At 40.0% G+C, this 22318-nt stretch overlaps 1 protein-coding gene across 1 annotated transcript in view; it reads left to right on the top strand.

Annotated features, from left to right (window-relative positions):
- The first annotated feature begins 257 nt into the window (after nt 1-257).
- MAP4K5 (mitogen-activated protein kinase kinase kinase kinase 5) overlaps nt 258-22318 on the top strand; it is a 171904-nt gene continuing 149843 nt past the window's right edge. Inside the window, exons 1-2 of the mRNA XM_069082327.1 lie at nt 258-606; nt 1224-1478. Of these exons, the coding sequence (XP_068938428.1) occupies nt 1371-1478 (108 nt within the window). The 5' untranslated portion in view covers nt 258-606; nt 1224-1370. The remainder of the gene's footprint in view (nt 607-1223; nt 1479-22318) is intronic.

Genomic DNA, 22318 nt, shown 5'->3' with positions numbered 1-22318 from the left:
ACAAGAAGGTGGGGTAGGGTGTGCCTTTGCTCAATTCACCTGGTATTTACTTCCCTGTCCTCCACCCCCCAGTGCCATGCTATCCTGGGCACAGCTCCTTGCATTTCCCTTTCCCCAGAATCTGGATCCCTCTCCCACTCAGTCTCTCTCCTTCGCCTTTCCCTGCACAGTAGGTAGAGGCAGCGGGAAGCCCTCAGGGGCCAGGGCAGTTCCCAGGCAGGTCCCCAGGCTCCGGACGCGGCGGGAGGCTGCCGTGGCTCGCCTGCACCTCTGGGTGGCACTCTAGTCGTGCGGCTGGAGCGCGTCTGGCCGACGGGCGGGTGGGAGAGGACTACACACTCGGATATACACACTCACACACACACGGGCGGTCCTGGAGGCGGACGAGGGGCGGGCGGCTCCGTGACCAAGCCCACGAGTGGGGAGTGCGGTGAGGCCGCCAGAGCTGGAGGCGCGACCCCGAATCCTCTCCCCCTGCCAGGCCTCGCCGTTTCCAAGCTTTGGCCTGGAGCGGCCGCCTCGGCCGGCGGGGAGCGGGGAGAAGGAAGCGGGCGGCGGGCGCGCTCTGCCCAGCGGCAGCGCCAGACAAAGAGCTCCAGCTTTCAGGTACTGGCCGGAGCTGGGCCCGCACCCAGGCTGGGAGGCGGGGGGGATCCGCTGCGCCGGGAGCCCGCCCAACCGGCCCGGGCCTCTCCCGGGCAGTCGGCTGAGTGCAGGCCCCGAGGCCGCAGCTGCGCCCACCTCCACCTCCGCCCGCTAGCGCCCCATCCCCGCTGCCTCCCGTGCTGAGGCTGCAGCCGGGAACGGGCGGAGGCGATGAGGGGAGGGGGCGGCTCGGGCCAGGAGGAGCCTGGGGGGCTTGGAGGAGAGCGGGGAGCACCGGGAAGGAAGAGAGCAGGGCCCCGGCAGGAGAGGGGTGCCGGGACCGTCGGCCGGAGCTCGGAGCGATGGCCGGGAGCGTGCAGGGAAGCTGCAGCACGGAAGAGGGAGTATCGGCCGGGAGGGCTGCAGGGAGCTGGGAGGACCGCGGGGAGCGCACGCTGGAAGGGGGGCTGGGTCCTCGGAGCGCAGGCCGGGAGGGGGCGGGGTGGGGCGGGCACACGGGGATCGCTGCCAGCCAGGGGCTGTTGGGGGGGCGGTCGGGGGATCTCGCGCAGCGGCTTCCAGGGCCTCGAGGAGGCTTGACCGCGGCGTTGACTCGGTCCTCTCCCCATTTTCCTCAGGGGCAGGCGGCACCGCACGCGTGGGGGAGACCGACGGGGATCGATCGAGCTCCATGTTGGGAAACGCAGCCGCCGCTGCCCTTCGTAGTTAGCCCGAGCCTCGTGCAGCCTGGGCAGCGCCAGGAGGGGGCCCGGCCCCGAGAGAAGATGGAGGCCCCGACCCGACCCACCGGGGACATCCTGAGGCGGAACCCCCAGCACGACTACGAGCTGGTCCAGCGGGTGGGCAGTGGCACCTACGGGGACGTCTACAAGGTGAGGGGCGCGGCGGAACAGCTGGTTGGGGGGGCCGACTCACTTGGCAACATCCAAGCCTTCTCATTTTCCAGGGTGTGACTTTTCATTGTTGCATCCCCGGGGAAAAGAGGGGGGAGGGGGAGAGTGTGTGTGTGTCTGTGTGTGTGTGTATCTTTTGTGTTTGCATTCAGTGAGGCATACAACCCAGGATTTCATTTATCAACCCCTGCTGCTTCTGGTTATTTTGGCATTTGAACCTGTAGGATTCACAACAGCTTTGTAGTAAAGTGTCTCTCATTGTGGACTAGTTTACACACAGTCAGATTTCCATTTGTTTTCCTATGGAATTGACATTAAAAGGATCTGCTGGTTGCTTGCATGTTTGACTTGTGACGGGGACTGGGAAATTCAGCCATGTTGTTAGAGAAGCTGGTTGTAATTTATATGTGACAAGTTTTAGCCCTGGACATTCTGAAATTAATGGAGTGGATCAGGTGACAGGCCTGTGTAAAATTAAAGTGAATAATGATAGCATATTAAGGAATGTATTCTTTATGTAAGGTGTAATGGAATCCTGGTAGAGAGCTGGTCATTAACAGCTTATGGATACTGCTGGGGATACTTGAAAGGCAGAAACACAATTCTTGCCTTCCAGGAATTCTTATTCTAATTCTTTTCCTTATCAGAACCATGACTAGTCCTTTGGTCTAGTTTGGAATCAGTTGCTGTTTTCTACATATTCTGTTGAACAAGAAGTAAAAAAATACCTTTTGTTTTGGTTTTTCTTGCCTTCTATTTAATATTAACAATTCATACTTGTATCACTGTCCCTGTTGGACTTCTGCTCAAGATAGAGCTAATTTCTAGTCATGTGTGTGCTCTTTAGTTGAAAAAAATGGGGGCATTAATTCATACATATTATCTTCCTTTCATTTAAAATACGACTAGTCTTAGTGATTTGAATATATTTTATTCATTTTTTAGTACTTCGTTTAATTTTAAGAATTTTAGAGTCACTTACACCCCATCTACGTATTTTTTGGGCATGAGCTATGCAAACCAATTCTTCTTAATTTTGAATATTTTTATCTTTATCTTACCCCTCTTCCCTTAGCACACATTTTTGAGAAGAAAATCAAGAAAACAGGTCTTTCTCATAATCCTTTCTCCCTCCTGTTTTCCTCCTCTCTCCTTTGTTCTTGAAATATCTACTACTTAATCCCAGAAGAGTTATCTCCATATTTTACCTGCTTGATGTATTCCAGGGTAGGCAAGGCTTTAAATCAAAGGTTTATTGATGGAAGGGAGAGAAGAGCTAACTAGTCAATAACTCCTGTCTAGCCTCTCATCTGCTTCTCATCTTTTATCTACTTCCTTTTCCTCCCTCTAGCTCCCTTGGGTTGAGGAAGCAGTTACCATATCACTTTCATCCCTTACTTAGCTCCCTTCTTTTTTCTTCCTCACCACGTTTTTTCCTTCTAAGGGATGCAAATAACCTGGTTTAAAAAAAAAGTATCAAATAAATTAGAGAGAAGGAAAACCAAAATGTAAACACCATCTTTCAGTTCTTTACAAGTCCCTTTCTTCTTTTTATAGACACTGTATATCACTCAAAGAAATGAATAAGGAATAAGGAAGTGTGCAAGTTTCTAAGTTCCAACTAAAGATGAATAACTCAAGGCAGATTTTATTTTGGTTTTATTATTATTTTAGTAAAAGGAGGTAAGAATTCCATGGGTTAATAAAGTGGGTGACTATAAGCACACATACTCACTTTTTTTCCTTCCCTGATATACTTTTAGAATGAAAATGCCAAAGAGAAGTTGAGTAAGTACATTTGGATATTGGGTAGATTGGTCTTCCTATATAAATGTATTTAGGAAGAGCATTGTACCACTTCTTCCTCCATACCCCCACTGAAAAAGACAAGTACATTAAGTTGAATTTCGTGCCCTACCCCTCCTGTATTTGCATAATTCAACAATATGCAAACTTACATTATCACAGACTTAATAAATATTTGCTTTAGTTACTAAAATATAGTATGTTCTATTACAACCATAAAAGAGAATTTTTCTCCCTTCTGCATTAGAGGTCAGAGATTTTGATTCCTCTAAAAATAGACTGTATTGTTTTAATAAGTTTAGTGGCTTTTGGGATTACTCAGCAGTTTGTAAGAGGAAATCTTTTCTTATCACTTATTAAGTATTAGCTATTACTTTATTATACCTCGTATAAAAAAGTCAATTTTCTGGATATGGCTTTGAAATAGTCCTTTTATGGATAAGATTATAAAATCCATGTATTGGGAACTTATATAAAGATTTGGTGAACGTATTTTGGGGGAGGGGGTTGGGTTTTTTTTGTTGTTATTTTGGATACAAGAGATGTATATACTGGATAGAGTGAATTTGGATTTGGAAATTTCCATACAAAGAGTTGCCACACTGAGGTAGTTACACGTTTTCCAATATTTCTATATTTTATGACTAATAAAAAGATATGTAATGTTGTAAACAGGAGTAGAAAATGAAGGTCAGAGAAAAAAAGAAAGAAGGGGAAAAATGTGAGGAATAAATAAGACTATGCTTTAAAATTGGCAAATTCTATTTGTAACCATAGCAAATTTACTTCTCAGCTTTCAAGAGAATTTTGGCACATCTAAGCATTTGTGAGCCCTTATTTTGGCACTCTCAGGATCAGTTAACAGTCAGTATACTGTTATTTTCCCCAGCCAGGCAAAGCGAACCAACAGGGCATTTGCTGTAGAACAGCACTTTTCAGGTTCTTCCTTAGCCTGGCCATAGGGTGTCCCATTGACTTCTTGGGTAGGATTTTAATGTATGGGTATTCGATGGTTGGCTTGGAATTGGCTTGTAGAACACCTTGCTATGACTAAGGATCTTCTATTACAGTTCTAGGATGATTTTAGGACTTAGTAGAATAGACCCAAGATCTGCAAATGTGGTTAGGGAACACTATTGTAGAGAGTCAGGTTAAGCTATAAGTAACGGATGTTTGTTGCCAACTACTCTGACATTTTCCTAGAAAGCATCGGGTGTCTGAACATTCTGTGGCAGGTGACCAGTTGTCAGTCCATAGAGAGCATCACATTGGAGTACTCTGCTCCATCACCTAAACCAGTTAGAAGGCGCTTAAATTTAGGAGGATAGGAGGAGTTTGAGAGGAGTTGCAATGAGATTTTCAATGAGATACGTTTTGGGGGATGGAAAGAAAATAGGAACTAGAAATACGTTAGGTAATACCAACTAGTAGAATCTTTTTTTTGACTCCTGAAATTGATTTCTACTAAATATGTATCTGACATTTGTATCCTAAGATAGAGACCTATTGCTCTAGTCTTCTTTTGATAGACCAGTGATAGACTTTGATAGGTTGTGATAAATCAGGCATAATTAGCACAGTGCCTGGTACATAATAATCACTTAATAAGTGTTTTACCTTTAGACTAGACATTTTCATTGATTCTTGGGCTAGGCTAGTTCCATATGATCATAATTGAGCCCTGGACCTGGAGTCCCAAAGGCCTGGTTTTGAATTCTGACATTGCTTCTTAATGAGTGTCTTTGGGAAAGTCAATTAACATCTCAGAACTTTAATTTTTTTCCTTTGTAAAATGGAGATAGTATGGCTGATACTACCAGAATTTACAGGGATTGAGTGTAATAATTTATGTCAGGTAGACTGTAAACAATGAAGTGCTAACTGAACTACCAATGATGTATTCCTGGTGAGGCCCTTTTTATTGGGGGGGGGAGGGCAGTAGGTTAAGTGACTTGCCCAAGGTCACACAGCTAAGTGTGTCAAGTCTCTGGGGCAGGATTTGAACTCAGGTCTTCCTGATTCCAGGGCCAGTGCTCTATTCACTGCGACACCTAGCCACCCCAATATGGTGAGATACTTAAGGGGCTGTGGTGAAGGATTTGGAAAGGGATTAGAAAAAGCTTTAAGTGACTATTACTTACCTACTTTATTGGACTATCTGAGCCGTCTCTACTCCCAACTAAATTAAAAACTTGGGACAGTAAAGGTTAATGTGTGGCTCTCATTACCTTTTTTCTATCTCATGGACTAGTTTTGGAATGGATCAGTTAATATACCGCAAGCCCCTTTCGATTTTTAATTAGGTTAGATTTAACCTCTGGGTTGTGGTTTACTAATTCCTGTCTTTAACTGTCTCTTTCCATTATTTTGTTTTAGTGTAGCTTTAGCAGCAATATTCTGGCTTCTATTGTGTTAGAACAAGTATTTCCTATAAATTTCAGGTGCTGATCAAGTCTGAAGGGATGTATAATTGTTCTGAGTTTTAGGGGAAACTGGAAAGTAGGTGCAAACATTTGAAATACATAATATTCTCTTACATCTTATATACTAAGATTCTGCCTTCTGCTTCTGGCTTTCATAGTCATGTAAGTTAGTTTAATCTTATGACTTGCTGACATTTTCTCTGGGATTTTTCTTGACAATAACAAAATTTATGACAAAAATTTCAAACATAGATGGAAAAATTAGAGATAATATTGAACAGTATTCTTGTGGGAAGAATCTTGAAAGCATTTTGTAAGAATGGGAAAGAATTAGCAACAGAGAGATAAAAGGCTGCTCTAAAGGTCACTCATTAAGTGGAAAAGCCAGAACTCTTTAAACCCAGGCCTTTGGGATTCCAAGTCCAGTGCTGTTCTTCCTGACAAATTACATTTGAAATACTAGAAAATTTAAATTAATTTGTGTGAAAATAGTTACAACAGAATGTTAGCATATTCTTTCTTTGCTTTATTAGCTTGTAAAGTTACTTGAAAAAGGTTTTTATAAATATAGAATATTATTATTGTTATTGATGTTATTAATTTGTCTTTTAAGTCACCTAATGGATTTCTTCATAGTATTCATTTGCTTTACTGTTAGGGAAGCAGAATTTTTACAAAACTTTATCCAGTCTCTCCAAGGTTTTTTTGGACTGATTAATTTTGATTTAGTTTCTTTTGGAGAATGAGTGACAGATTTTGTATCATAGAATTATAGAGTTGAAAAAGAACTTTTTAGCAAACTAGTCCAACCCATTCTTTTTTTTCCCCTTTTTGGAGGGCAGTTGGGGTTAAGTGACTTGCCCAAAGTCACATGGCTAATTTTTGTGTTAAGTGTCTGAGGCTGGATTTGAACTCAAGTCCTCCTGACTCCAGGGCCAGTGCTCTATTCACTGTGCCACCTAGCTGCCCCCCCAACCCATTCTTGAAAGGAATCCGTACTATAATACATAGGTAAGGGATCTTTGAGCTCTGCTTGAAGGCCTCCAAGAAGAGGATTCCCACCTTCCAAAGTTACTTTAGTGCCTTCTTTTAATTCCGTGTGAATCTTTATTTCAAGTGTATTTCTTCTAAATGACTGTTAGATTCTTATTTCTAATCCATTCTGCTATCTTCCATCCATTTTATGGATTTATCCTATATCCCTGACACATCTCCCCTCCTTACCCAGAAGTTGGTAAGAAGAATGTGCTTAACACTTTTTTTTTCTTAAAGCAATCGGGGTTAAGTACTTGCTCAGGGTTACCCCTCCCATACTTTAAAGATGTTGTGAGCAGGCCCTGCTTGATTCTGGATGTGGTAGCTAAAACTGTGCTTCACTTTCTGTAGAAATTCCCAAGTTTTGAATAGGTCTCTGGGTGGCTTAACTTGGTCTTTGGCTTTGACTTTTTCTCTATCTCCACATTTCAGTCTTGAATCCGTAGTTGTCTCTGTCTCTTATTATGAATCATACCGGTCCCAACTAGATATTGTTGATTCCTGCCAGACTCCAAGGACTTTGCTTGTGAGGTACTGTCTGGTAGGGAGGTACTTCACTGGCTCAAGAAGAGGCTGCTGGGCTACCTGGTCTGGCCCAGTCTCCTGATGTGGGTCTGGGCTGCCACCTACCCTGACTTGTCTCTAGTTCCTCAGTAGGACACTTAAAACCTGTGCAATCCCTGGTTGGACAAAGGAGCCCACAGCTGCTTGTCCTTGATCGTCTTCATCATTGTTTCTTTGAATGCATTTGTAGAGCTCTTTCCAAGATCTGGGAGATCTGGAAGAACTGCAAGATCCAAAAACTACCCTGTCTTTTTATAATCTCTTTTTCCCTTTTTTAATGTTATTACTATTTCTTTAATGATAGCAACAACTACCAACACCTTAACCACTAGCTCCCTTCAGAACTCAATAAAGACAGCCCAGGACCCTGCACCCAAGAGCCAAGTGGGATAGCAGTGCTTCCAGCCCAGTGCCCTCAGCCATTATCCTGATAAGCAGCTCCTGGGGCTGGCAGCCTGACCACTGCTTCTACAAGTGCTGCAGCCATGGCTACTGAGGACCCAGAAAAGAAAGTTGTTGTCTTCAGAGCCCTTGGCATTGTCACATGGTTCAGTATCAGTAACTGATGTGATTTAATCAGTGCAAATGACATTAGAGAAGAGGCATTATCATCTTCTTTGCCATTCCATACTAAGGGCCACGGGGCTTTTCCATTTAACTTGCAGTTGATTCCTTCCACATGTGTCATTTCCCCCATTAGTCTGTGAGCTCCTCAAGAACAGGGCCTGTCTTTTCTATTTGTGATCTTAGGGCAATGATTGTACATAATTAGCACTTAAATTCACGTTTGTCCCGTCTCTATCTTTTTTGTACATAGCTGTTTACATTTTGTCTCCCCCTTTAAACTGGGAGCTCCTTGAGAGTGGGAACTGTTTTTTAAATTTGTTTTGTTTTGCCTTTGTGTCCCCTGTGCTTAGCACTGTGCCTGGCACATAGTAATATTAACAGCTAGCACTTATATAGTACATTAAGGTTTTCAAAGTACTTTATCGATTTCTCTTTTTATCCTCACAACAATCCTGGGAGGTAGAGGCTTTTATTATCTCCATTTTACAGATGAGGCAAGTAAAGTAGATAGAGGTTGCCCAGTGTCATATAGCTAGTTAAGTATTTCAGACCAAATTTGAACTCAGGAGAAACTTGCTGCAAAGATCTTTCCCACTTAACTTTTTTGGTTATTATTTTAGCTACATTGCTTTTAGATTAATTTGCTTCTATATGTTATATGCCTCATCTTCTGATGATCAACCTCTTTCTCTTTTTTTAAACTAACACCAAATTGTTTTGATGATGACTTGCTTTTTCACTCACTTCTAACCCTCACCTGATTTTTAAAAAATGTCAGCTCTGGAAAAACTTAAGAACCTCTTTCCCCCTTTGCTTCCTAATGCAAATTAGGTTAGTTTTTTCCTTTAAAAAGTATTGAAATTGGGGCGGCCAGGTAGCACAGTGAGTAAGAGCACCGGCTCCAGTGTTGAGAAGACCTGGAGATCGAATCCCAGGCTCAGACACTTAGCACCCACCCAGAAACACCTGGCCGTGTAACCTTGAGCAAGTTACTTAACCCCAATTGCTTAGGAGCGGCCAGGTGGCTCAGCGAGTAAGAGCACTGGCTCCAGTGTTGGGATGACCTGGATCAAATCCGGGCTCTGATACCCAGCACCACACCCAGAAATAACTGGCCGTATAACCTTGAGCAAGTTACTTAACCCCGATTGCTTTAAAAAAAAAAGTATTGAAATTGTCATTGAACTTTGATTGACTTATCCTACATAAAATAGGTGCTTCCCTTACCATATAGAAGAAAAAACTAAAAGCAAATAATTTTCATTTGATTAGTAGTCTGTAGACCTTCTCATCCTGTGGTTTCATCTCCCATTATAGTTTGAACTTCAAATTTGTGCTTGTTCGATTTTCTCAAATCTTCCTTCAACAAACATTTACTGAGTACTGCTTAATGCAGTGTACCAGCTTACACTAGGTGGTAGGAATAAAAAGACAAAACTGAAACCCTTTTCAGCCTTTTTATTTTATTAGGAGAGAAACAACCTATGCATAGGTAAGAAAATATTTACGTATATGTGTGTGTGTGTGTACATGAAAATAAGAGGAGGGATGTTATATAGGAAGTGACACTTGAGCCAGTCCTTGAAAGGGGAGGGGAGAGGGAATGTGACAGTGAGAGCCTTCTAGTTATTAATTGGGGTTTTAAATGTGGAACATTCCTTTTATGTTAGTATGTCATATATTCAAGTTGTTGATAAATGGGCCAATAATTTCATGTAGCATCTCATTGGAGACCTTCCAAGTTGATAATGGAAAGCTTTATGTGTAAAGAAAGCCCTTTATGTGCAGTCATTCAACCACTTTTGGTTTCTTTTTAATTATACTATCACTTTTCCACAAGAATAACGTGAGATATTTATCAGATACTTTACTACAGTCTGAGTAAACCAGAACTGCAGTATTCCTATTCATGCCTTTCCACCTCGTGTAATCCATCTATTACTACAGAGTAGTGGAAAAAGGAATAGACGTCTCAAAATAATAACATTTTTAGATATCCAGCTTAATCCACCTTAGATCCTATTTATATCATCAAGAAGAGGACACTGTCTTAAGTGAGGTAGATGCTTAATAAATTCTTGTTGATGAGAAGATTTGTGCAACCTGATTCAGAATGAAGAAGAATTAGGAGAACAAAGTGTATAGTAACTATAAATAATTTTTTAAAAATCTCTAAAAGGAAACTGAGATCTCAGTAATCATAATGGTTGATCTTTGCCCTGGATCATAAAAGATGAAATGCTCTTCATTTCTTTTGATAGAAACTAGGTAGTTATGAGTGTAGTATGTTATTTATGTAACAATCTCCTGGGTTTATTCAAACCTCACTTTATACTGGCAAGTTGGGCGTGCAGAGGGTTGGTGTTGATACTTTTAGAATCTTAGGAACAATTTGTAAGTGGCTTCTCCTAACACTACTTCATTAGCCCTATTGTTATGCTTCCCCTTAATTAACCAGTAGACTTAGTTTTTTAGCCAAGGCAATTTATCCACATGATATAGCAAGAATAGTAGTTACAAAGCCATTGTCCCCCAAACCCAAGCTCTCTCCCATAAATACACATTTAGCTCATGGGGCAGAGGGGAAGAGTGGATATGGCATTAAAATGCAGTGGTAGTGTGCTAATGTGTAAGGCGCACCGGGTGACTTATAAGTGCAGAACTGTAGGACTCCCACATAATTTCATTCTCTTCACAAAGTTTATTACAGGCTGAGGTATCAGTGATGGACAGATTGCTCCTCTTCTCAGCTGGTCTGACTCAATGAAGGACACATAGTTTTGACCAGATGGGTTATTTTGTTGCTGTACTAGTTCAGGCAGATTTGCTTGGGCTTCTCACTAGACTTCGTTGCTGGTTTGGACTAGGAAAATTGCCCAGCTCCTAGACTTTGCTGCCTTTAGGCTGGAATGGACAAATCACTCAATCGTTGGTTAGCTGCTGGAGTGGGCCAGTAAGGTCATTCAGCTCCTGAGCAGTGACTGCCAGATAGAGCAGAACTGGCTGCTTGGTGTAATGCGTTGTGCATATTCCAAACTCACACACCATTAAGTGTGCTAAATGGTATGATGGAAACACTAAATCAGACTTCAACTCATCAATGCTTGCAATTTCTATTAATTGACAGTTTGCAATGATCTTTTCAATGATTCATACTTCAGACCCCCACCAGCCTCATTCTTAAAAGGTCCCACTAAACATGTCACATTTGTATTCACAACAACATTTCCTTGTTACAACCAAGTTCTGATTACTGTTGGAGTTACTTCAATGTAGGGCAAAAAGAGGCTACTATTCAAAGCTTCAGTTTCCTGAATCATTAGCAGGTGTTTATCAGTTGTGTGTATGTCTTACATAAGCAACTTATATGATAACTACTGATCATAAAATAGAAGCTTAAGACAAAATAGTTAACATACTTATTCCCACAACATTGAGCACTGGCTATCAGTTGACAGTCTGGGCTCAGGTAGGGTATTAGATTTCTGGACTTTGCATCTCAGGATTGATCCACTGGACTCTGGGCTTACTCTTTTTTTTTTGTTTTTTTTTGCTTTTTGGAGGGCATTTGGGGTTAAATGACTTGCCTAAGGTTAGTTTTGTGTGTGTGTGTGTGTGTGTGTGTGTGTGTGTGTGTGTGAATTGTCTCAGGCCAGATTTGAACTCAGGTCCTCCTGACTCCAGAGCTGGTGCTCTATTCACTGCACCACCTATCCACCCCATGGGCTTACTCTTTGATGAGCAGTTATAGTCTCTTTCTACCTTCAGCTACAGGCTGAGCTAGGTAGTACTGCACTCTCTTCACCTGGAGTATTGTTTTCATTTGAAATTCTGGGACCCTTAGCCTAGAATTGGAAGAAAGCTTTTCCTTTTGAATTGGTCAAAAGTCTCTCTTAGGTTTGTCAGCTTCTGGTAGGAGGTGGGAGAATTCTGTTAAGGAATTGTTAAGGCTTTCCACCCAGCCTTATGAGTGATCATCTCAGTTCAGTCACATTTCTTAGCCTTTTGTGATCTTATGCTCAGGTGCCTATGGACAAAAGTATGAAGTTGGTATGTGCCCTGGAGGCAAGTTTATTGCCTTAATATTTTTGTTCAGTGTCATATTCTTGATAACTCCATGCACCATAGGATGCCAGACCTTCTGTCCTCCACTATCTCTTAAAATCTGTCCAAGTTCATGTTTGTTGTTTCTGTGACACTATCCATCTCATTCTCTTCTGTCCCCTTCTTTTGCTTTCAGTCTTTCCCAGTTTCAGGGTCTTTTCCATTGAGTCCCATCTCATTATATGGCCAAAGTATTTAAGCTTCAGCTTCAGTATTTGACCTTCCAGTGAACTTGAATTAATTTTTTTTAATTTTGAAAAATTATTTTATTTTATTTTTAAAAAGTTTTTAATTTATTTATTTTTAGTTTTCAACATTCATTTCCACAAGATTTTCAGTTTCACTTTTTCTCCCCATCTTACCCCTACCCCCACCCCAAAATAGCAAGTCTACTGAATACCCCTTTCCCCAATCACTTCTCCCTTATATCCTCCCCCATCACCTCCCTAACTTTCTAGTAGGGCAAGATGGATTTGTATACACCATTGCCTGTATATGTTGTTTCCCAGTTGCATATGAAAAAAAGAAATTTTTTTTAAACATTTTGTTTTTAAAACTTTGAGTTCCAGATTTTTTGCCTTCCCTCCTCAACCTGCCCCCACTGCGAAGATAAGCACTTCAACATAGGTTGTACATGTATAGTTACCCAAATCATTTCCTTAGTAGTTATATTGTGAAAGACTATATTTCCCTCCATCTTATCCTGCCCCCCACTTATTCTGTTTTTTCCTTTGACCATGTCCCTTTCCAAAAATGTTTGCTTCTAACTACCCTCTCCCCCCAATCTGCCCTCCCTTCTATCATCCCCCCTCTTATTCCCTACTCCCCTATTTTCCTGTAGGGTAAGATACCCAATTGAGTGTGTATGTTATTCCCTCCTCAAGCCAAATTTAATGAGAATAAGGTTGACCCATTCCCTTTCACCTTCCTGCTCTTCCCCTCCATTGTAACAGTTATCTCTTGCCTTTTTTTTTTTCTTAAGTAATTGGGGTTAAGTAACTTGCTCAAGGTTACACGGCCGGTTATTTCTGGGTGTGGTGGTAAGTATCTGAGCCCGGATTCGATCCCAGGTCATCCCGACTCTGGGGCCGGTACTCTTACTCACTGAACCACCTGGCCGCCCCTAAGCAATTGGGGTTAAGTAACTTGCTCAAGGTTACACGGCCAGGTGTTTCTGGGTGGGTGCTAAGTGTCTGAGACCAGATTCAATCCCAGGTCATTCCAACTCTGGGGCTGGTACTCTTACTCATTGTGCTACCTGGCCACCCCCTCTTGCCTCTTTTATATGAGATAATTTACCCTAATCTATCTCTTCCTTTTTCCTTCTTCCAATAGATTCCTCTTTCACCTCTTAATTTTATTTTTTAGATTTCATCTTTTCCTATTAAACTCATCCTGTGCCCTCTGAATATGTATACATGAACATACATATGCCCACACTCACATATATATATATACATACATATGTATGTATGTATACATATATATTCCCTTCAACTATCCTCATACTGAGAAAAGTCTTATGAGCTACAGTTATTTTTCCATGTAGTAGTGTAAATAGTTCAACTTTAATAAGCTCCTTATGATTTCTTTTTCCTATTTACCTTCTCATGCTTCTGTTCAGCTCTGGTTTTTTTCATCAAGAACGCTTGGAAATCCTTTATTTCATTGAATGACCATATTTTTCCCTGTAGCGTTACACTCAGTTTTGCAGGGTAGGTGATTCTTGGTTTTAGTCCTAGCTCCTTTGAGCTCTGGAATGTCATATTCCAGGCCCTTTGATCCCTTAATGTAGAAGCTGCTAGATATTGTGTTATCCTCATTGTGTTTCCACAATACTCAAATTGTTTCTTCCTGACTGCTTGTAATATTTTCTCCTTGACCTGGGAACTCTGGAATTTGGCTATAATATTCCTAGGATTTTTCTTTTTGGGATCTTTTCAATAGTGATCAGTGAATTCTTTCAATTTCTATTTTGCCCTCTGGTTCTAGAATATCAGGGCAATTTTTCCTTGAGAATTTCTTGAAAGATGGTGTGTAGGCTCTTTTTTGATCCATTGCTTTCAGGGAGTCCAGTAATTTTTAAATTATCTCTCCTGGATCTATTTTCCAGGTCAGTGGTTTTTCCAATGAGATATTTCACATTGCCTTCTATTTTTTCATTTGTTTGGTTCCTTTTTATAGTATCTTGATTTCTCATAAAGTAATTTCTCTTCAGTGAATTTTTGAAATTCCTTTTCCATTTGGCAAATTTGACTTTTTAAGGCATTCTTCTCATTGGCTTTTTGGGACTCTTTTGCCATTTGAGTTAGTCTACTTTTTAAGGTGTTATTTTCTTCAGTATTTTTGGGTCTCCTTTAGCAGGCTGTTGACTTGCTTTTCATGATTTTCTTGCCTCATTCTCATATTTCTTCTTAATTTTTCCTCCACTTCTCTTAGTTAATTTTCAAAATCCTTCTTGAGCTCCTCCATGGCCTGCAACCAGTTTATATTTTTCTTGGAGGCTTTTGATGCAGGAGTTCTGACTTTGCTGTCTTTCTCCTGCTCCGTGCCTTGATCCTTTTTGTCCCCCAAAAGGAATCTATGGTCTGTTTGTGCTTCCTTTGCTTGCTCATATTGCCAGCCAATTACTTAGCTTTTGAGCTCTTTGCCATAATAGAACTCTGCTTTCAGAATGGAGAGAGCTTTGTCCCAAATCTCTGGGGTATTCATAGCTGCTTTATTAGGAGGGCACCCTCTCTACAGCCCCCACAAGCTCTGGTTCACTGGCCATACATCTCAGGACCACCACCTAAGACTGTGATCCAGATCCAAGCAGGTTAAAGCCAGAGTGATTACCTTCTGAATGGTTGCTTGGTCCCCCTACTATCTGCAGGCCAGGAGCTCCTTGAGGCAGCCATGTGGCAGTGCCACTGTGCCCCCACTGCTTCTCGCCCTGGGGGCAGAGGCTGGACCATGCTCTTCCCTTTCCCCCTGTTCCAACAGAGTTCCACACTGACCTTTTACTTTGTCTTTGGCGTTTATGGGTTACGAAGTCTGGAAACCACCACAATTGTTGGTGGTTCACTCTCCTGAAGTCTGTTCTGCCTGGGCTGCTGATTGGAGCTGCCCCAGGGCCAGAACTGTGAGGCTCACGCGGACAGCGCGTGGCTCCCAGCTTGGTGCTGTATACCCTTCCTGTCCACTTGCTGGGCTGCCTTCAGTGGGAGATTTGTTTCTGTCACTTTGTGGGTTCTGTAGCTCTAACATTTGTCTTGTCTTGTTTTTGTTTTTGTATTTTTTAAAGCAATTGGGGTTAAGTAACTTGCTTGAGGTTACACGGCCAGTTATTTCTGGGTGTGGTGCTAAGTATCTGAGCCTGGATTCGATCCCAGGTCATCCCAACTCTGGGGGCAGTGCTCTTTATCACTGTGCCACCTGGCCGCCCCCTCTAACATTTGTTTAGAGTCATTTTTTTTTTACATGTGTTAGAAGTGATTGGAGTGGGAGCTCATGCCAAGTTTGTGCTTGGCTCATCAATTAATTTCTTTAAGTATTGAATGATTTGATCTCCTTGCTGTTTAAAAGACTCAGAAGTCTTCTCTAGCACCACAAAAGCATCGATTCTGTAGTGTTCAATTTTCTTTTTAGTCCAACTCTCACAGCTATACATTACTAGTAGAAAACCCATAGCTTTGATTATGTGGTCTTTTGTCTGCAGGGTGATGTCTTTAATTTTTAGTGTGCTATCCAGATTTGCCATAGCTTTCCTTCCAAGGAGCAACTGTCTTGATTTCATGGCTGCCGTCACCATCTACAATGATCTTTGAGCCCAAGAATATAATAAAATATGACACTGTTTCCATTTCTTCTCCCTCTGTTTGCCAGGAAGTGATGGGACAAGTTGCCAAGATCTTAAGTTTTTTTCATATTAATCTCTAAGCTAGCTTTTGCATTCTCTTCTTTCACCCTCATCAAGAGGCTTAATTCCTCTTCACATTCTGCCATTACAGTGATGTTTTCATATCTGAGGTTGTTGATATTGCTCCTATCTTAATTCTAGCTTTTTACTTATCCAGCCTGGCATTTCACATGATGTACTTTACTTATAGTTAAATAAGGTAACAACATACAGCCTTATTGAGCCATTCAAGCCTCAGAATCTTTTATTAGATAGGGAAATGTTTACTTTTCATCTGAATGTTTTTTTCCCCTTTACAGTTCAACATCTCTCTCTCTGAAGTCCTTCCAGATCTCTAGCTTTTGTGGAGGAGGATCTTTTACATGTACAGTCAGTTGTATTCTCTGAATAATGTGGTATCACTTGACTTTTTTTTTTCCTTTCTTATTAGAAGCTTAATGAATATGTGGAGAGGTATATCCCCAAAATGACTGTGACTACCCTAAACCTCACTGCCCTAAGTCAAAGCTTTAATTGCCTTATTTTAGAAAGAAAGGTTTGTTATATTGTTTTGCTGTCAGCCTCTGTACGCATTAACATAAGAAAGACCTTTCTTAAGTAGAGCTATTCAGCAGTGAATACAAATGGGCTTCCCTAGACCAGCAGAGCTTTCAGTCCAAAGTTTAAGATTCTTTTATTCCAGTAAATCTGTATTCCAGAGGTAAAGTACTTGATCTTCTTAGTCCATTTAAAAATATTGTTACAAACAGGCCCATGCTTGGGGGTTTTTTAGACCTGACTTTCCTCACCCCCACCCTACCCCCCAAGAAAACAAACACTCCCCAAACCTAGTTACTTTATCTCTGCCTTATTTTCCTTCTTTGGAGATAAGAAAATGTTGAAGGTGAGTGTTTTGGGGATTAGGGATATCTGCTTTGGTTGGTAAAAAGTATATGTATGAATGTATAATATTGTATGTATATATATGTGAATATATGTACTATAATACATACATATACTTTTATACATATATGTATACATGCACATAGATAAAACAGTGACTACCCTAGTCCCCACTACCTGAAGGCCTAGGATGCTACATTTCATCCTTCCCCCATGCTTCTCTGTTACCATTGACGGGGTTTGGGGGTGTCTAGGCTCTCTGCCAATAGTTCCAAACCACATTAGTGGTGTTCTTCAGTTGTAGAGAGGGATCCCCTGTGCCCTAGTTACATTTAACCATTAATAGTTGGATTGGCTTTTACAAAAGAATATTTACTCTAAAGATACAACAAATACAACATATTCCCCTGACACCTGAGAGTTTTAATCACTCCTACACTAATTCATCTTCTGAGTAGATGGGAATTAGTTTCACATTTTAGCTCAGTTTATATATAGCACAGTCCAAAGTCCCCTTGGGCTTACACCTTGTCTTCTCAGGACTTTCTGTAAAGTCAAGTAGGAGCAGCTTTCCTGAGGACTGCTACTGTGAATAGCTCTAAGGTTCTGATCACGTAGTATAGTGAATTCTATATTTATTCAGGAATAAACTAAAGCAAAACATTCATTGAAACCCCAAAGTTCAACATTCACAGTGATATAACATAACAACTTACTCCTGAAGTGGCCACATATTCTTAAACAAAAGATGTCATTCAGTAAGTCACAATCTGAATCAATCAGTATAAAGTACCCATCTATAAACTCTTGATTGGAGACTGGCTTCCAATCATCCTTAAGGAGTACAAAACACAAAGTACAAAGGTCTTCCAACCCTAGGTCACAGTAAATCATGATCTTGTCAGTCAACACTAAGTACCCAAGGAAAGGTCTTTCATCTTGACTTGAAGCTGATTCTCAGACTCCATGATTCCTCTTCCATACTCCTGGCTCTTGTCTGAATTCATCCAACTGTCACCTGGATTCACAGGTAGGCAGTTCCCAGGTCCTGGTTCAGCTCCTGGTCCATCTCCACACATTAGGCTTAGCAGAGTTACAACAGTGTTCACACAACATTGCCTGAACTATCATCATTTCACTTTCTGCTTGTGAAATCAACACAGATCAGCAGACAGGGTCTCTGTCTGAGAAATTGACAGAATCATCAATAAAGTCCTGGAAACTCTGAAAACATCAGTAAAACCCTCCTTCAGGACTTCTGTAAACAGACAGCAAGAAAGTCTTCTTCAGGGCTTCTGAACCAGCACTAACAGCAGCAACATCCTCTATCAAGTAGGCAGGTCTGATAAAGTAACATCAGTACAAAGTACGGGCACCATAGCCATCCTTCTCAGTTCTGCTTGGTCCCAACTTGTGCTCCTGCTTTTATATGGTAAGTTCCTCCCACTGTGGTCTTCACAGGTTCTGTTTCTAATAAAGACTTCATATAATCACAGGGGAAGCTCAAAGACACTTGAAGAGCTGAAATAAGGAGCTAAGTACTCCTTTGCTTGCCATTACACTTTCTTAACAGACTCTGGCTGTCTGCAACATCCAGCCCAGAATTCTGGCTCCCAGGTCACCATGACTTGACATTTCTGGGTTCAATGGGGATTCTGCCTTCTGCACCCAAAATTGAGAAGGACATAAGAAAGAAAACAGAAACCTCAGCCCTGTTTCTTAGGCCCATGAGACCTAAAAGGAGGTAGAAGGGGGAGGTAGCACATTGCCCCAACTGGTTCAATTTGTAGTGCCCTTACTTGTAGGTAAATCTTCATCTTTTTAGGAAACTGCTAATGGAAAGAGTGCACAGGAAAAAGATTGAGATTATCCTAGTCTGGCAGTTTAAAGTTGTATTGTTTCTGCTGTGCAGCCAGTTCAAAGATGCTACTGTCACCTATGTGGTAGGGGAAAAGAACATACAGGATGTCTTCTCCCTGAAGCAGGGTGCATCCATATTAAATGATCTGAGCATGTCCAAAACAAAGTCCCAGTTATATATACAATATACAAGAGAATATGTTGTATGTTATAGGATGTATATTGAATATTAAACTATAGCATATTACGTTTTTGCATGTTATATATTATATAATGTGATTGTGATATATTTAATAATTTTTGTTGCATTTATATAATTTATTCTATGTCATATAATACATTATGCATACTATATTACATGTTTAATGTAATAAATATAATATATGTATATTTCCTTTAATTTGCCGAATGTCCTATTCTTATCTTTAGCTAACATTTGGAATCCGAGTAGAAATCTTATTTAAAACTGATGACTTGGACTTCTTCACTGAAGTGTTTTAATCCTGGAAATCACTTTGGGGGGTGGGAGGAATGACTATGAGTAACAAAAATAGAATAGGAGGGCTTTCCTCCTTTTATGTTTATACTTTTGATCACCAACCTCAACCTGCTCTCATAACAAATGCAAAAGCTACTTTAATTCAGGTTTGCGTATTCTCTTGCCAATTAAAAAACAACAAAAATGCAATTTGACCACTTTTCCTTGCAATTAAATATATATTTTAAAAGAAAAATAAATATTTTATTTGTTTAAAAGTTTCAAATCAGATACTTGTAAGGGAACAGTAATAGATCCATCTTTAATAAAATTATGCTTTAGCCAAACTTAGTTATAATATATGATGTGAAGTTACTTGGCTTGTAAAACTGGGGACCTTCTTGTGACATATTTATAAAAATTAGTTTATTAGTTTCAATCAGTATGTAAAAACTTAAGAATTAAAAGTAGAATCTGAGGTCTTAAGATGAAATATTTCTTCGGTGGGAAATTCATTTGAAAATATGAACTAAGGAATGAGAGAAAATAAATTGACAAAGAAAAAAGAAAGTTTAGAAAACATTTTATTAAAAATTTGACAATGCCATTGACAATAAAGGATAGATTTTTATTTGTAAGGCGTTTTATCATTTTCATCTAGCAAGGCTACTTCATAATTTGTTAACAAATAATATTGACTTTGTTTTGAAGTATTCTTTGTTTTAGAAAATTATGTTCTGTTGATGTATTTTGTCTTTATAGGGCAAATATTTTTGGGAAAGGAAAACAAAAACTCTGCCCACCCCCAACCTTTTTTGTGATAAAGAGTAACAAATAAGTAGAATTGGCTGATGTTGTGACTAAATCTGACCATGCAATGTCCCTACTCCTATTCTGTGAAGACAGTGAAATATTTTATTAACTATCATCCTGAATTTTCATTGGTTTTCTGAGTCGACCGCAAGAGTTTTACTTTTTATTTGTTATGCTGTGGTATACATTTTGTTTATTGTGCTTTTGGCTCTGCTTATTTGTATCAATTTGTACAGAGTTTCCTGTGTTTCTCTGAATTCCTTATATTCACTGTTTTTACTATACAGTATACTATTACTACATTCAAATCTTGAATCCTGTAGTTTTTCAGTTATTCGCCAGTTAATGTACACTTACTTAATTTCTATTTCTTTGTTTTGATTGTTTTGGTTTCTGTTGGACCATTATTCCTCTCCTTGACTTTCTTGGAGAACCCAGAAATAGGGCTCAGTAAAGCAAAAAGGGTATATACTGTTGAGTTATTTTTCTTGCATATTTCAAAATTAATATAAAGAAAATTTGGACTACTTTACTGCTTTGCAAACAGTATGTTGCTGTGTATAGTTTTCTACAACCCTTTTGACAGTGATTGTTCAATTTTTTTTTGTAATCTTAATTAATTTGCATGGTTTAAGGTAGAGTCTCAAAGTTATTTTGCATTTCTAGTTATTTGGAGCATTTTTTTTTTAACATATCCATTTATATTCCTTCTCTTACACTGCCATCACCCTGGGACAGGCCCTCATTATCTCAGGCCTGGATTTCAAAAACTTTCTGGTCTTTGTAGTCCTGCCTCAGGTCTCTCCCCATGATAGTCCTCCACTCAGCTGTCCTATCTGTCTACCTAAAGCACCTATGTGGTGTGACCATGACAGTAAACTCCATTAGCTCCCTATTATGGCCAGTATCAAATAGAAAATCATCTGACTTTTTAAAGAGCTTTGCTACATGGCCCCTTCCTACCTTTTCTGTCTCTTCCCTCTGAGGACTATGTGGTTCCAGTGACACTGACTTCCTTGTTGTTCCTTGCCAGTAACACTCCCTTCTCTTTGAATTTTCTCTGACTGTTCCCCAATAGCTAGAATTTTCTCCCTCCTCATCTCCACCTCCTGACTTCCTTCAAATCACAGCTAAAAACTACATCTTCTACAAGAAGCTTTCCATAGTCCTTAATATTAGTGCTCTGTAATTATCTCCAGTTTATCCTCTTTGTATCTTGTTTGTCCATAGTTGTTTGTGTGTTGTCTCCCTCACTGAGTTACTGAGAACTCTTTGATATCAAGGATTATTTTTTCCTTCATATCCCCAGTGTTTAACAAAGTGGAACATATGAAAATCAAAAACAAGTACTTTAAATGCTCTGAAGTCTTTAAAAAGTTCAAGGACAGGAATGGTTTTCTATTATTTAAATATATGAAAAGATTAGGAACAAAAAATATGTATATGTTGTCTTTGGGTGCTATGATACTAATGTTATCCTCTTTCCTAATGCTATCAATCATTTAGGGTCTTCTTATTCTGTAAAAGTCTTTTTTAAAGAAAAGTTTGAAGAAATTTTGTCCATTTTTTTGGCAGGGGGGGTGATAAATAATGACGGATAATGATCCAAAATAACACATAGATAGAAACCTCAGCATTGTAAATGAATTAACTGTCTGAATCTTACTCTAGAGTTGTACAGTTTAATTCCTGAAAGATCTCTTTAATGAGTTGAATCTGTAGAGTCTCTGTTTAGGAAATGTATTTTTTTCTTTCTAAAAGACCTCAGTGCCTTTCATTATAAAAGAGCCTGGTACAGCTTTCTGTCTTAGAAATCTGTTTGGAAAATTACAGTGTTTGAACAATTGCCCCATCAGTTCTTCATTTTGGTGGGGAAAAAAGGATATCATCAAAACAGAAAATAAAATTAGGTGTTTTTCCCCATCACCAGGGTTTTTACTTTTATATTATTTCCTTGCCTTTTTACTGCTGTAGCTAGTTTGAGTATCCTTGTTAGTAGGAAATGTGGTTGGTAATTCAGCATGGTGTGATTGAATTAAAAATTCTCTTTTATCATAGGGTCATTCATAGAAGAAATCTAAAAGATTATCACTTCTACCTCTCATATATATTTTTATCGATGAGGAAACTGAGACCTAGACACATTAAACCACTCGGGTGTTAAGTAGTAGAATAAAGATCAGAGCCTTGGTCTTCTTACTCCAAACCCAGTGTTTTTTCCATTGTACCACACTACCTCTCCTCAGCTTATTCATATGGTTCTATAATTGATTGATACCTTTATATAAAAAGCCCTGTAAAAGCCTGAAAATAAATCATGTAAGGCAATCTCTGAATTATAGGTATCTGTCTTTGTATCTATGTATCTATCTATGTATCTATCTAT

Source organism: Petaurus breviceps, unplaced genomic scaffold, assembly GCF_028583685.1.
Source record: "Petaurus breviceps papuanus isolate PSGF00001 unplaced genomic scaffold, PetGlider_PUasm1.0 164, whole genome shotgun sequence".
Lineage (NCBI taxonomy): Eukaryota > Metazoa > Chordata > Mammalia > Diprotodontia > Petauridae > Petaurus > Petaurus breviceps.
The sequence above is the reverse complement of the archived record's forward strand: the minus strand, read 5'-3'. Positions and strand labels throughout refer to the sequence as shown.